At 36.8% G+C, this 14,037-nt stretch overlaps 1 protein-coding gene across 2 annotated transcripts in view; it reads right to left on the bottom strand.

Annotated features, from left to right (window-relative positions):
- Positions 1-351: 351 nt before the first annotated feature.
- NUCB2 (nucleobindin 2) overlaps positions 352-14,037 on the bottom strand; it is a 31,041-nt gene continuing 17,355 nt past the window's right edge. For both annotated transcript variants that reach the window (XM_042785217.1, XM_009969663.3), the window contains exons 6-13: positions 12,252-12,437; positions 11,545-11,635; positions 9,932-9,990; positions 8,306-8,398; positions 7,174-7,263; positions 6,425-6,595; positions 6,008-6,089; positions 352-4,203 (exon numbers count right to left, since the gene is read on the bottom strand). In XM_042785217.1, coding sequence (XP_042641151.1) covers positions 4,091-4,203; positions 6,008-6,089; positions 6,425-6,595; positions 7,174-7,263; positions 8,306-8,398; positions 9,932-9,990; positions 11,545-11,635; positions 12,252-12,437 — 885 coding nt within the window. In that variant the 3' untranslated portion in view covers positions 352-4,090. The remainder of the gene's footprint in view (positions 4,204-6,007; positions 6,090-6,424; positions 6,596-7,173; positions 7,264-8,305; positions 8,399-9,931; positions 9,991-11,544; positions 11,636-12,251; positions 12,438-14,037) is intronic.

The following is a 14,037-nucleotide window of genomic DNA, read 5'->3' on the forward strand; positions in this document are numbered from 1 at the left end:
GGGATTTATGTTTTGAATTTGAACAAGTTAAGGAAGACTGTGGTGTCATCAAGAGTTTGAAATGCTGTTGCAGTAGCACTTTAAATAGTTGGATTTGTATTTTTATGAATATAGAAAATTGAGCATTCAAGTACCTAGTGAATAGCTATTGCAGTGAGGCAGCTGGTGCCAGGGAAGAACAAAAGATACTTACATGTTGTTATAAATTCCTTTTCACATCTTCCCAGAAAGCAAAGAGTGGAGGGCAAACAGGAAGGGCCTCTAAGCAGAAAGACAAAGTTGTGCATATAGACAAGATCTAAACCCGCCTCTTTCCCATCCACTTCAAATAAAACACTAGACATCTGCCACTGCGCTGAGTTTCAGTTTAATCCAGTTAAAAACTAATCTATACAAAATACAGAGCGGGGCCTTTTTTTTTTTTTTTTTTTTTCCTACATATATTGCACTGGAGGATATGAATTTGTACAGCATTGATAACATCTTACCCCTCCATCCTCCTACCGAAATCCCAGCCAAGTACAAAACCAAATCTCTGCATCTGTCTTGGAACTGGTGTCTGTATCAAGTTACATTCGGTTTTCTTTTAATCACCTCCTAAATGAAAAGCAGAGTACAGGTGAAAGCACTGGTGCCCACGATATTCTAGTCCCTTATTTATCTAGGATTATAGCTTTCTACTTCCTCACTTAGCTGTAAGCTTAGTTTAATGTATTTTTGTTTCAACTTTAAAAAGCTCCTGAGAAATCAGTACCATGGCAGAAACATGCTTTTAGTGGCTAATACTTTTAGTCTCTTTTATGGAAAAGAGAAGCCAATTAAAAGAAGACATCAGCATCGAAAACAACACACATTAAAAAGCAACAAATCTGCTAAACATTTCATGTGTAAGCATGACTTCAGCACATTACATAACCTCTAAGGCAGATGTTCCTTCCAGTGAGGTAACTCTTATCTAACCTACACTTCAGAATTGATCCACCAATAGTTTGGTGACCTTATTACACTCGGATGGAGATTTCTTTTAGCCTAGGCTTGGAGATCGATACCCTTCCTCCACAGAGAGGATGAGATGGACAGGACTTGGTGAACATTGTTGACAGACCACACCTGACAGACCATCCTTTGAAAGAACATCTACTCAGTCCTTGCTATCTTTGTGGACGTGTGATACAGTTACCTATGCACATGAGATTTTTTTAATTGGGTGGACGAGCATGAAGTTCTAATTTGGGTTTCCATCTCAAAAACATTTAGGAAATAAACGAGATGTGTTCTGTAGGAGTTTGATAATTTAAGCGTTATTGAGGACTGAGGCTCTGACTTCCACATAATTTAGGACAAACGACTGTCTGTCTGACTAAACCTTGATTATCGTTTGAGATGAACCTGATCACTGATTGTAAAGTTTAAAAAACTGCCTGTTGCAACTTCTAAAAAATTAACAGAAAGTCTGTAGTATATTTTTACACTGGAAGCCTACTAATTAAATTAACAGTGACAAGAACAACATTTAGGTATCTGATAGCAACTGAGAGAAAGATGAGCACCATTTTACACTGAACACACCTCAGCCGCTAGCTGAAATGCAAAGGGAGGAACCTTGGCTAATGCTAACTCATGATGAAATGACAAGTGAAAACTCTGGCTTCTCACAAGTGGCTTCCTCAGTCACCCGAGACACTCACCACACTGCGGTGAGCAGAAGCTGAGTTCAGCACCCAAGTTAGAAGAGTTCTTTACAAAACTCTGGATGTTTCAAAGTAAATGTGATAAGGGGGATATAATGCCCATCTCCAACAGCAGGGAGAGTCAGGATTTTACAAACAAAATATAAGAGGTTGCACTAAAGCTGAAGCTTGAGTATTGCATTACGAAGCATGTCATTACATATAACGACATTTGTTAGGAAGCAGATGTAGCCTGAAGGAATGACTTATATGGTAGAAATGCCTCTACAACAAAGATTTCAGTCCTTGATTCTCTACAAACATTCGTGGCTGTATCATTTGTCCTCTGTAAACTTTCGTGTGGGATGAGGAAAACACAAAAAAAAATTTCCCCTCACCTTTTCCACAGCATTTGAATAATTCCCTCTTTTTTCCTTCCTTGCTCTGTTACTCATTATCAGGCTACAATGCCAAAGCCAGGGCTGTGCACTGAGAAACCATGTTAGTCTGGATGTAGCTGTAACTGTCTGGGCCTCTTAGCAAACAGATGAAGTTGTTGAAAGGTATTTAGTCTCCTGACAAAGACATAATCAATCTGATGTTAGAACTACAGGGAAATGACATACAGTGGAGACACTGGTTTTGGAAATGAAATTAAAACGTTAACCACTTGTGGAGAGAACAACATAAAAAAAAAGGTTAAAAGTTCAATTGTTTGAGCGGTATAAATGAAGGAAATGTGACATGACAACTAACACGATGAAACAGATAAGGAAACCTAATCTCTTCCAGCAGTGAGTTCTATTATATTGTGTGGAGAACAAGAATATTCTCAGGCCCAATGAAAGAAGCCTTAAACATGGAAAGCATGTGCCTAGCTTCTATCAATCAAAGTTCTCCAGAGTGATAAATTTCCCAAATGTCAACAAAAAAATACTAGTAATTGCCTTCTGTCTTTTTTGAGGTTGGTCTTATTCTGAAAGGAACATCTTTCTACAACAGAGGCTTGTCTCTGTTTCTTTGCTCAAAACCCAAATGTTCTCCTTTAATGACACTGTCAGCAGTTAGCCACAGCACAAGAAGGAAATGCAAAGGATGCTTGCCAAGGTGTGTGTATCAGTTCAAAGCCAGCATTATAAATCAGAACAATCCATGTTTTTTTAAAAAAGAAAAAACTACAAAAACCCAAGCAAACAAACAAAAAAACAAACAGAATTTACACTTTAGGATACTTTCAGTCTGAAATGAATGACAAGCAAGGACAATCACACAATTTTTCAACATTATAGTAAAACCCACAGGAAAATCAACTTATTCTTGTAAAATCTTGGCTTACAATATTAGTAATCTGTCCTGGTTCAATACCAAAATAATACAATCAAATAGCACCCCTGGTTTAGGACACTTCATGAACTTACATCAACTGCTGAAAGATTAATAAGGGTTAATAGTAGGACTCTTAGCAAGTCAGAGATTCATGTCTGAGAATAACTTTCTGAAGCACATGGTGCATTTTGAAAAATCTGGTATTATCATAGGAGGTAGGATAATCTGTACAGAAAAAGACAGTGAGACTTTTTCTGCTTTGCACAATATTTCCATCAACATAAAAAGCTTACTTAGTAACATGCAAAATTTTGAGATCAGCTGGCACCTGATGAAAGAAACAGGGACAAAAATACTGTCCCAAGAGCCAGTTGAGTATTCAACTGCTACACAGAATTAATCTCAACAAGGAGGACGGTTCAGATCAATACACCAGACGTACAGTATTCCTTCTGAAGGCTTGCAGTGAAATTCTTAGGCTTCTGTAAACATGAAAAATATTCACTGTTCCACATAATTCTTTGCTGTGTTTAGATTTTTAGAAAGTGCAAATTTTATGTGATTAAGGTTTATAAGCTTGATTTTTATTTGGTCTCAAAGAAGAAAGGGTTTGGTAGTGCTGGAAATGGTAGGCCTTTATCGATGGTCTTTGTTTCCCCATATTTTGCTTCTCAGCATTTCTGGAAAGTTTCTACATAAAACTAGACCTAACTTGACATTCAGGCCAGTTCCCTGCTTCCTCTCTGAGAAGATTCTGATTCATGTCTAAACACAGAATGACAGACACCTCCTCCCTTTTCGTAAGAGAAGAGTTCAACAGTTCAGTCCCCTGGCCATAAAAATCTCTAGTATTAATAGTTTCCTTAATTCCCTCCTCCATTATAGCCTCTAAATGATCCCCTTGTTGTGTTTCTCACTGATGCACTGGATAGAAAATGAGTTTAATTTATGATTCAAATCCAATTGATACTTTATCTCTAACATTCCCAATGATTTTACAATCTGGGGAATAAAGTGGAGAGTTCATGTTTCACTCTGATTTCCTGCCCCGCCCCCCAAATAATAAAGATGCTATAAACTTGAGGCACAAGTGGTTAAGGGTGAACTTGATCAGTTCTGGCAGCTGGTTCCTGGACATGTCCTGGTGGTAAAGGCTGATCACCTCCCGCAGGATGTTTTGGTGCATCTCCAACTTTGTGTTCCCCGGCTGTAAAACAAGAATAAATCTATTTGTAACTTCTCAATTAAATTGATCCAAAATGTGACAGGTGTAGTGACAATCAAACACAACCTTCTATATTTTGGTTTGCAAGTGAAATCAATAATTTTGTTTGTGACTAACAATGAAATTAGATTGAGATTACTCAATAGACTGCATTATTATAATATTCAGTGTTTCCACTTAGATTACTACTAATTTCTGTTTTCTATGAAATATTTGTATTTATGTGAAACACTGGTTCTTTGGAGATTGTTCTTTCTAAAATATGTGTTTATGAAACCTTTAAGGCCAATATGGGAAACTTAAAAAAAAAAAAAATTAACAACTTGCTCGTATATTTTACTCCTCACTGCATCACCATTCTGCCTTTGCCTATGTGTGTATAACACTAATTTTCATAGTTTGCTGAAGATTTCAGAACTTGCAGTTGCATTTTTGTGATCTCACATACCCCCCCCCCCCCAAATTACATTTAGTAGCTCCAGTAGCCTACAGATTAGAAACACTGTCTACTTGAATCACCTTAACTCAGTGAATGAGCAGTGATTAGTTCTGGCTAATATAATTCTTATGACACCCGATTAAATGACTTTACAGAAAGTTTTTTCATAAAATAATACATGTGCTAAGCATAGTATCTGCTACAACATTGCCAGTATCAAAAGATGTATCATTAGTCCAACTTCCAGTGCATCTGCTATTACACATGATGTTTTACTGAAGGTGAGGGGAATTGAGGCTCTCAGAACTAAGGATCATAAAATTAAATTATCCACAGACAGTTTTCAAGCAAATGAAAGACAAAATTAAATTGGTACTGCAATTTCATTATTTCTTTTCACAGAAATGAGTGACTTAGGGATAGAATTTCAGAACAAAGTAAGCTGTAATAACTGAATATAGCATTTAAGGTTTGAAATCCAGCTGTTTGCCCTGCAGGAGCAGTTAAGAACTTCCAGTATTCAGGAGGCTGCCTGGATATAGTCTGAAGCCTTATGTTTGAGATGAGTGCCAAGCAGTTATTGAGCTCTACTGATAACGTATATGATGATATATGATAATGAACATGGAAACCAATAAAGCCATATTTGTTTCAGCATTTCTGGAGGAGGAGAAAAAGCTAAGTCAGGATGTATGGGAGAGCAGAGCCCCTTTAAAGCACAAAAGAAACATGGACAATGTGTTATGGATAAGAAAGGCTAATATACACCTGACCACTTTGTTGCCACCAATGAGCAAATGCAATGATTTATTATGACACTATCTTCTTCTGAGGGTGTTGAAGCAATTGGTCATTCATACTGTCTAAAACTAACTTGTCATGTCATGTTGCGCCCAACTGCTGGTAAACTGGCCACTAAGAATAGACTTTTTGAAAGCATTTAAATGTTTTGATTTGTTCTGCAGTCTGAGACTGGTAATGCAGCTATAGAACACCAGACAGACCTGGTCATTTGTATGTCCCTGTACTACTCTGGATGCTCAGAAATCCTAGATATCCTAGATCTCAATATTTTTAGACTGACAGTCACTACATAATCCTTATTCTCTGCCCCTTTGATGTCTTGAGTTAGAACTCTTTTTACTATGGACGTAAAAGCACTGAGATTTCAGGAATGCTTTAAGAGAATTCCATACTTCCCTCTTCAAGATAGTTTAGTGAACCTCTCCACAGAGATCATTAAAACCACATTATATTAACATTTTCAACATAAAAATATAGTTTAAATGACTTTTACACTGGAGATCTTATTTTAAAGCTTGTGTATCTATACAGAAAGACACATACGGGGTTGAAATTTCAGTTCTCCAGCTGGTCCTGCAGGAGGATTTCCTTGCTGCAGTTTCTTTTGTTCCATCTGTTTTACAACCTGGTGAAAAATAAAATACGACAGTTGAAAAACTTAAATCTGTCAACTTTCTCTGACGTGACATAAATGAATACACTTAAACCAAATTCTGCAATCATTATGTAAGGTCTTTCCTCATGGGTATACTACTGAGTTGAGATGCTTGCACTGTTTGCTATAATCCTGAAGACTAGATTACATTTTGCTGTGGTACTGTTAGTTTAGAATTCAGCTGGGACTCATATGAGAAATCAAGGTAAAGAATGCTCCAGAGTTGGGGACTGTCATGAGCGATTTGTTACACATATAAGCATACAGAAAAGGAAAGAAAACAAATTCTGTTCTCTTAAGTTTACCTGCTGAAGCTCTTGTTTCTGAGCCTGAAGCTGGTCGTGCTGCCTTTGTAGCTCTTCCTTCTGCTTCTGAAGATCTTCTGCCTTCTTTCTGAGTTCATCTTCCTGCTGAGTAATATGACTTTCAAATTCCTTCAGCTCGTCCTCAGTGAAGAGCTGCTGTTGATCTAGTGTCTGCAAGAAAATACATACAAATGTGAACGCTTTGCCAGGAATGCATATATATATTTATTCTCTTCCCACTGAAATTATTATTAGCTGAACTGTACAGTTCACTAACCAACCCTCAGGATCTTCATCAAAATACCCAGATACGACACTGTGAAGGGTTAGTACACTCACTGTAAGAAACAGCAAATAGCCATTTCTCAGCTATTTCCTCAGCAAAATTCCACTAGACTTAGAGGTAGGAGAAAAAAATTCCTCTTGCGTCCAGCTGAGCTCTTATCTTCCCTTCAAAGTGATTCATAAGCAAAACATCCGTTTTCAGTTTGAAAAGCATGTGGGGAAAACCCTTCTAGAATCCACAGGGTGGCGCAAGACCTTTTCTGTTTGTGTGTGGACAGCGGAGATTGTATCTGCATTACATTAGTCTGCCACCTTTTGTACATTACATTTAGCTAAGGTGCTTAACCACACGCACGCCAAAACAGAACTGAAAAAAAGCAAAGGTCGGAGACATGCCATTTGGTTTCCTGGTTAAAGTAACAGTAATAGTACCGTGTGTTGCACCTGGAACACATTCTCATTACCTCCCAGCTATCTGGCTCCAAAAACTCTTTTTTCTCTGTAGCTCGCAGGAACTCTTCCAAAGTCACTAGCCGGTCCTTGTTGATGTCAACCTATTTGAAACAAAAAATTAAATTCAGCCTAAAGTATGGGTTTTGGTGGAGCTAATGTTTAATTTCATTATGCAAATATCATCAAATAGTACCACTTTATTTTTAAACTGTCCTGTTTTCAAGGAATTGCCTGCAACGTTGTCTGAAAACTTCTCTCACAATCTTATATAGCTTAACAAAAATGGAAATAAAAAGTGAATCCTCACATTTTACTTCTTAATTGATTGACTTTATCAGAAACATTACTTGTGGCCACAGCCCCAACACTAATAGTGGTATGCATGATTTTTTTGAGAAAAATGTTCTGTAGCTTTCTGGTAATGCTTTTGTAACTGTGAGTCAGAGTCCTCTGTTGAATGGGGAGGTTTTAAAACACCAAAAAAACTCCAACTGAATTGTGTCAGAATTCTTTAAAGGGAAGGGAGGAAATGCTTTCCTTCATGACTAACAGAAGACCAGGTTCACTGTGCTCCTCAAGCTTAAGGAATAGAGTTGAGTACAAAAAAGATACGAGTGAAAAATACAGTTTGTTCAAAACATCCTCTTCCCTTTCCTCTGTCTACTGAGCTGAAAACCTATCAGAACTAGTAAATGTATTCACTGTCGTAGGCGATACCTTGAGCTCCGAGACCTCTTCTGAAGGGATGAAGGTGAACTATATGAAAGAAGACATTGCTTTACTCCCTCTTCTCACACCTAGATCTTATCCATTTGCCAAGTGAAGAAGCACATTTAGAGTCTTCCCTGTTTGACACAAAATTTACAGGGAACTTCTACTGAATCTCAGTATCTGCAAAAGATGGAGGCTCCAGCACAACTCCTTCTCTGGAACTTCTCAAATAAAAACTACTCAGCAGGTATTTACATCAGAATATGGGGACAGGGCTTGAGAATTGTAACTTTATGTGAATCCCAGCACAAACAGCATTCAATGTGACAAGGTGTCCCCTGCTACTGTACTTGGACAACCCTTCATGTTAGGAGGACTGTATTTCTTGAACATAGAAGGAAATTAGCAGCTCTACTGAACATCAGTCCCCACCTCATTCATTACATGTTCTCTCATTCTCAGCCTTTCTTCTTCCATTTCAACCATGTCATCCTCTTCATTTTTGGGATCGTAAACTTTTTCTAGCTGAAATTTAAGATTAACAAATATTAGTTTGGAGAAAGGGCTGCTCATTCAAATGACAGAGCATATTTTGAACAGTAGCATGAGATGTTGCTAAAAAAATGCATTATTTCTTCCAATAGAGTGAGAGAGTGTGTGTGTAATTCTCCTCTTTTAGCACAGTATTTAAGCATCAAGTGAGCCTTTCACTGCTAAGAATGAAGTCTTCAGTTAATTCATGTGGTCTGTTGTAATTCAGTGCTGTGGACATTACAGTAAAATTGACCTCTGCAGGCACAGTCTGAGCCTACATTTGATTCAAAGCAGGCAGAGTTTCCATGTGGTTTCTGGAACAGGAGAGAGTAGCATTTTTACAAGAGCATGCAGCTGACCCTGTAAGCATTCAGGACATCACAAGACAAATTGAGTGCTTAATTTAATGGTCCGCTTCTCTCCTTGCACAGTGTCTTTCCAGTGAGTTCATGCTTACTTGTTTCTACTTAAATTTCTTAGTCATTTAGCTTCACTTGCTTAGCCATAGGTAATTTTAAGGACCCAGACTATTTGTTTTTAAACTCTAGAGCCGCAAAATGGTGGGAAATACCTGTCAAGAAAGACTGCCATGTATTTTTGTTGTATTAGAGGGGATTATGGCAAAATAATGTTAGAAATCTGTACTTGCAAATTTAACTTCTTTAAAAAAAATATAGTATGAATTTATAAGCTTCTATATACGTTGTATAGCACATTTCCTCACTGACTCATGAAATCTAGAAAAAAGGAGTAAGACTAAACATTGACAGCCATAGTACTGGATCTTTGAATGGGAAGTTTAGGGTTTTTTTCTACTATACCAAACCAGAACCTACTGGTAAAATGAAGACTGGGGCCTTTTGTTTACTCACTGATTGTGCAATTCCTATCACTGTAGCATTTCAGTACATTGCTATCATTACCCCTCGGGGAGGCAAAGAAGTACTAATATTTGCATTTTCACAGACAATAAACCAAGGCTTAAAGAAACTAAGAGCCTGTCTGGTTTATTACATGTACATGTTCTCCAAACTAGCTAGATACAAAATATGTGAAATTTCTGAAGCCGCTTTCACAATGTGCTGCCTTTGAGCCAATTCACACGAGTGTGACCCTTTTTCTCTCAGTAAGTCTTATGACTTGTTGATTAGCACTGAATGAGCAGAGCTACCCAGCTTCAGAACCTCTACCAGGCTGCATCTAGCCAGAGCAAGAGCACAGCTCTCTGCATTGCAATTTATACAGGTATAACTATCCTGCAGATTAATTGTAAAATCTCAAACAAGCCTGTGACAGAGAAATACACGAGCGCTAGCTCTCTGGTGTCTTGATTCCTCTGCTTCAACTACTTTATTTTCCACACTGATGTTTCTACACTTTAATGTTTTTATAAAAGATGCATAAAACTTGGCATGAATACTCTAATTTGTAGTCCAAAGCCCCCAAATACACTTGGAAAAAATACAGACATCTCTGTAACCATTTACTGAAACAAGTTAAGTTTCTGAATTTTTTTTTTTTTACCTCTTTAGTGAATAGGGCTTCTAATTCTTGCTCATCCAGGAAACCATCATTATTAACATCTACAAAAAGAAGTGTTGAAAATAAAAGTTCAGTATGTACAGAAAGTAATATATGTCATAGTCCTCCATGAATTAATAGGTACCAGCATACACATCTCGTGGATTAAAAACCTTATTTAAGAAGATGCTGGTTACATAGGTCATTTTTTCTGTTTAGGTTTTTATCAGGCATTGGCTGAACTGTATTGCCATTTTTGGTTGGTTGGACAAGTCTGAAACAACCTCCCTACTTCTTTGATTAGCAAACTGAAATAGGTCACAACAGGACTGCACAGAGTGCAAATGCCAAAAAATGTTGCTGAGAACAAGTTGTCCCAATTTAATGACTAAATTTGTAAATAGATTCAGGAGCAACAAAAATCTGTATAAAACTTTGTTAACTAACAGTATGACTCTCCAAAAAACTAAAGAATTATGTGACAATTTATATAAATATGCAGTGCTTGAGAAGAGATCACTGTAAAATGAATTTTCATGACAAAAGCAAAGAGAAGAATAATTGGTAACGACCCGTCTTTTATCCTACATTCTATTCTGAATATTGTTATACTAACTCCAAAATTGAAAGAGAATGTCTACTTCAAATGAGTGTTATTATACAGTATTTTTGTTTAATTGCTTCAAAGTTTCTTATGTACTAAGCTCTAAGGCAAAAGGTTATTTCAGCTATTTGTGTTTTGGTAAGATTTGCACAAAAAAGTACCAAAAAGATTTCAGAAAATTATCTTTAAGATCTCTTTCTAGAAAGAAGAAATAATGTTTAATAATTATAATACATACTTATATATCTTATAAACAAAGACAAAAGTTCAGACTCAAGCTAGGACACTTTTCTTCACTTAAATTATCATCTTTGGGATTAGACAAATTCTGTGTACTGTTCAACCTTTCACAGTCCAGTACCAGGCAGGATTTGCTTAGAGGTACTTTATTTTGAAGCATTTAACAATTTCCGCATATAAGGTTACACATTTATACAACCACATTTAAAGCAAAATGCCCATTGAGATGCATCCTCATCTTGGCTACTATTTTATTGTTTCTAGTTGCACATTGCTGAGAAATATAAAGGCAGGATTGGGGGGCATTTTGTGTTTTGTTTTATTAAGGGAATCCTGCAACTTCTAAGGAGGCTTGGCAGTTCTACGACCATTCCAAAGATAAGGGGTGTCTCTCACTTATCTGCAAAGATGATGAGAAAGCAGGTTTTCCCACACACACCTCTGAGGATTGATTCCTAGTACAGAGTGTGTAAGCAAAGTTATTGATATGGACAGCCCTCCAAATATCCATACTTCCCTGAGGAATCACTACTGGCTATTGGCTGTATGATTTTATGAGTAGTTAAACAAAACTGTTTTCAACTTTTAAACCCCATTTAAAAATTTGCAGTAAGCTTACAAATAACATAAATATTCTCTCCCCTGTACTCTTCAGATTCATCCACATTGCTTGAGGTATAAGACTTCATCCCAGCATAAGACAAACTTGCCCTCAGCAGAAGGTAACAGAAACTCACTTCACTTGTTCATTAAATTAAACCAAACCTCTTACCATGTAATTTGAAAAATGTTTTGGGGTCAAATTCATTAGGATCTAGTCCATCTGCTTCTTCCCATACTTCTTTCAGTTGGTCTTTGCTTCCCTATAGATTGGTTACAAAGAAAAATTATTGAAAAGATGATTTATTTTTCTTCATTAGTTTCTCTGAAAGGCTATGTTTTCTGAATAGTCATGCTGCAAAATGAATTTTCTTTAAATCTTTTTTGGTCAGGTCTAACACTTTCATTACACAGAAAGGCCCAGGGAAAGAAGGAGTGTCAAGGGAATGCATATTCTGTGGAAAGGAAATATCTGTAATAGTCATGGCCACACTGACTCATCTAGAAATAATAGCTGAAGGGAGTTAAATTAGTTTTCCTTTTCTAGAGCAAATGGTACTGTGATGCAGTTGCTTGCAGGTCAGGCATACCATGAAGTCATCTCTACAGTTTTGAACCATCCTGGCTTCTTCCTCATGAGTTTTAGCTTCTTTGCTATTTGCTGGCAGAATTATTATTTACATACTTGTACAGAAAAAAATGGGGGTATATATAGTGCATTTTGTAATGCTCTCAGCATTGTTCCCACACTCTGCTCCCATGCCAACGAGAAGAGGCAAATGCTGAGAACAAACAAGATACACCCTTCTCTTTAATAGCTTTTTCTCTCTGGTGAGGAAAGCTTCTGCCCAATCATGTAAGAACAGACTGTGGCCTTACAGGATGGTGAACTTTAGGGTGATCTCCATGTTTTTTCTTCATCTCCTCAAATTTGGATTCTTCTCGTTGCCTCTTTTCTTCATCCAATGTTTTTAAATACTCTCTCCTCTCATGTTCTTTCATCATCTCGTATTTCTTAAACTCCTCATGGCGGGTCTTATCATAGTTTTCCAGGTCACTTGTAGCCTAGAAATATAGATACATGTAGGCATATGATCATGTCACACAATTATGCTAACATGTATGACATTAAAAACACTGTATTGTTCAGATCTGTAGGCAAGGCTGGCCATATTGCCATTCTCCTTTTAAACATGAGGTAGAGGAGTTGCGGGGTTTCTTTCCACGTGACTGTGATGCAGAAACATCTCTCCTCACTTTGTTATTTTCACAAAAATTAATTTGCAAGGGTTCAACTGCTAGACAATTTTTGCAACTACACAGTACTGTAAGAAGATATCAAGGTGTCCTTTCTCATCAATTAATAATAAATTAACTCAGGTTAAGTAAGTCCCATACTAACTTAGTGCAGTTTCAAATAGTACCATTAACTCCTTGATTACTTCAGAATAAGAACATCTGTAGCTTATCCTACAGTTTAATGAAAAAAGTGCCTTCATTAATAATGGGAGTTAGTTTGCAGTAGCTTAATACAAATCAAAAAACCCTATTATATGGAGGGAAAGGGTGTTTGGGGAGAATTTCTGACAAGTACTTGTATAGAGTTTAGAGACATATCATTTTCAGACAGCTCCAGGTATTACAGGATGTTTTGGTAGTGCTTTTCGAAGTAACATGTTTATACCTGATACAACCTCTCCAGTATTTACATTTTAGTTTTCAGATTCACTGTACATTTTCAAAAACAATTCCAAAACAAAGACCCCCTAAAATACGCATTACACTCTGTCAGTATCTCGAGAAAGATGTGGCCAGTTGAGGATATGCTCAGAAACAGCAAGAAACTTAAAAATATCTATATAAAAAATACTTTTACAGAAAACTAAGATAAAATTTTCCAAGGGTAAAAAAAAATCCACAAAAATTACAGAAAGCTTAAAATATACCTTATGTTTCAATTTATTTTAAAAACATAAAAACTGTAAAATTCTCATCTCAGACATGCAGTGTGCTTTCTAAAGACTATCTGAGCGTAAAGTTGTGCTCCCCCTTGGGAAGCAAATTTTTTCCAGCAGTTGAAAAAGCCATGCCATGCTTTGCCTAACTGCATCTCCTTAATAAACATGCACTGAAAAAACCTCCCACACCTGTCATTGATACTCAGTCTGCTAAATAGACATTGAGTGCCATGCCCAATATATGCAATTTCTAATACTGATCTCTTAAATTCTACTCTGCTGTGGATTTGCAGCTTGACATATATATATATATAATAGATCCCAAAATTCAAATGGCTAGTTTAGGGATGATCATTTACGTCACTCTGGGAGACACCTAAATCATTTAGAAATAGAAATCAGAAAATACACTTGGGAAAAATGTACTCCTATCAAAACTGTCTATTTAAAGGCTCCTGGAAAGGTGTATTTTATTCTTCAAGTTCTTTGTACTGGCACATGAATTCAAATCCTGTTAAGATGTCACCCCAAAATTTATGGACTCTTTAGCATACTGCATACTGACAACAGTTTTCAAGTGTGCAATGGAGACATCTGACTTTTCTCTGAAAACTGCATGTAATTTATAAAAAAGTGGTATATATAAAAGGATTTGTCTTTACCAGAGGAAAAAAGTATACTGAATAATACCAAAAAACCCCATAGTA

Source organism: Tyto alba, unplaced genomic scaffold (assembly GCF_018691265.1).
Source record: "Tyto alba isolate M040663 unplaced genomic scaffold, T.alba_DEE_v4.0 Super-Scaffold_8, whole genome shotgun sequence".
Taxonomy (NCBI): Eukaryota; Metazoa; Chordata; class Aves; order Strigiformes; family Tytonidae; genus Tyto; species Tyto alba.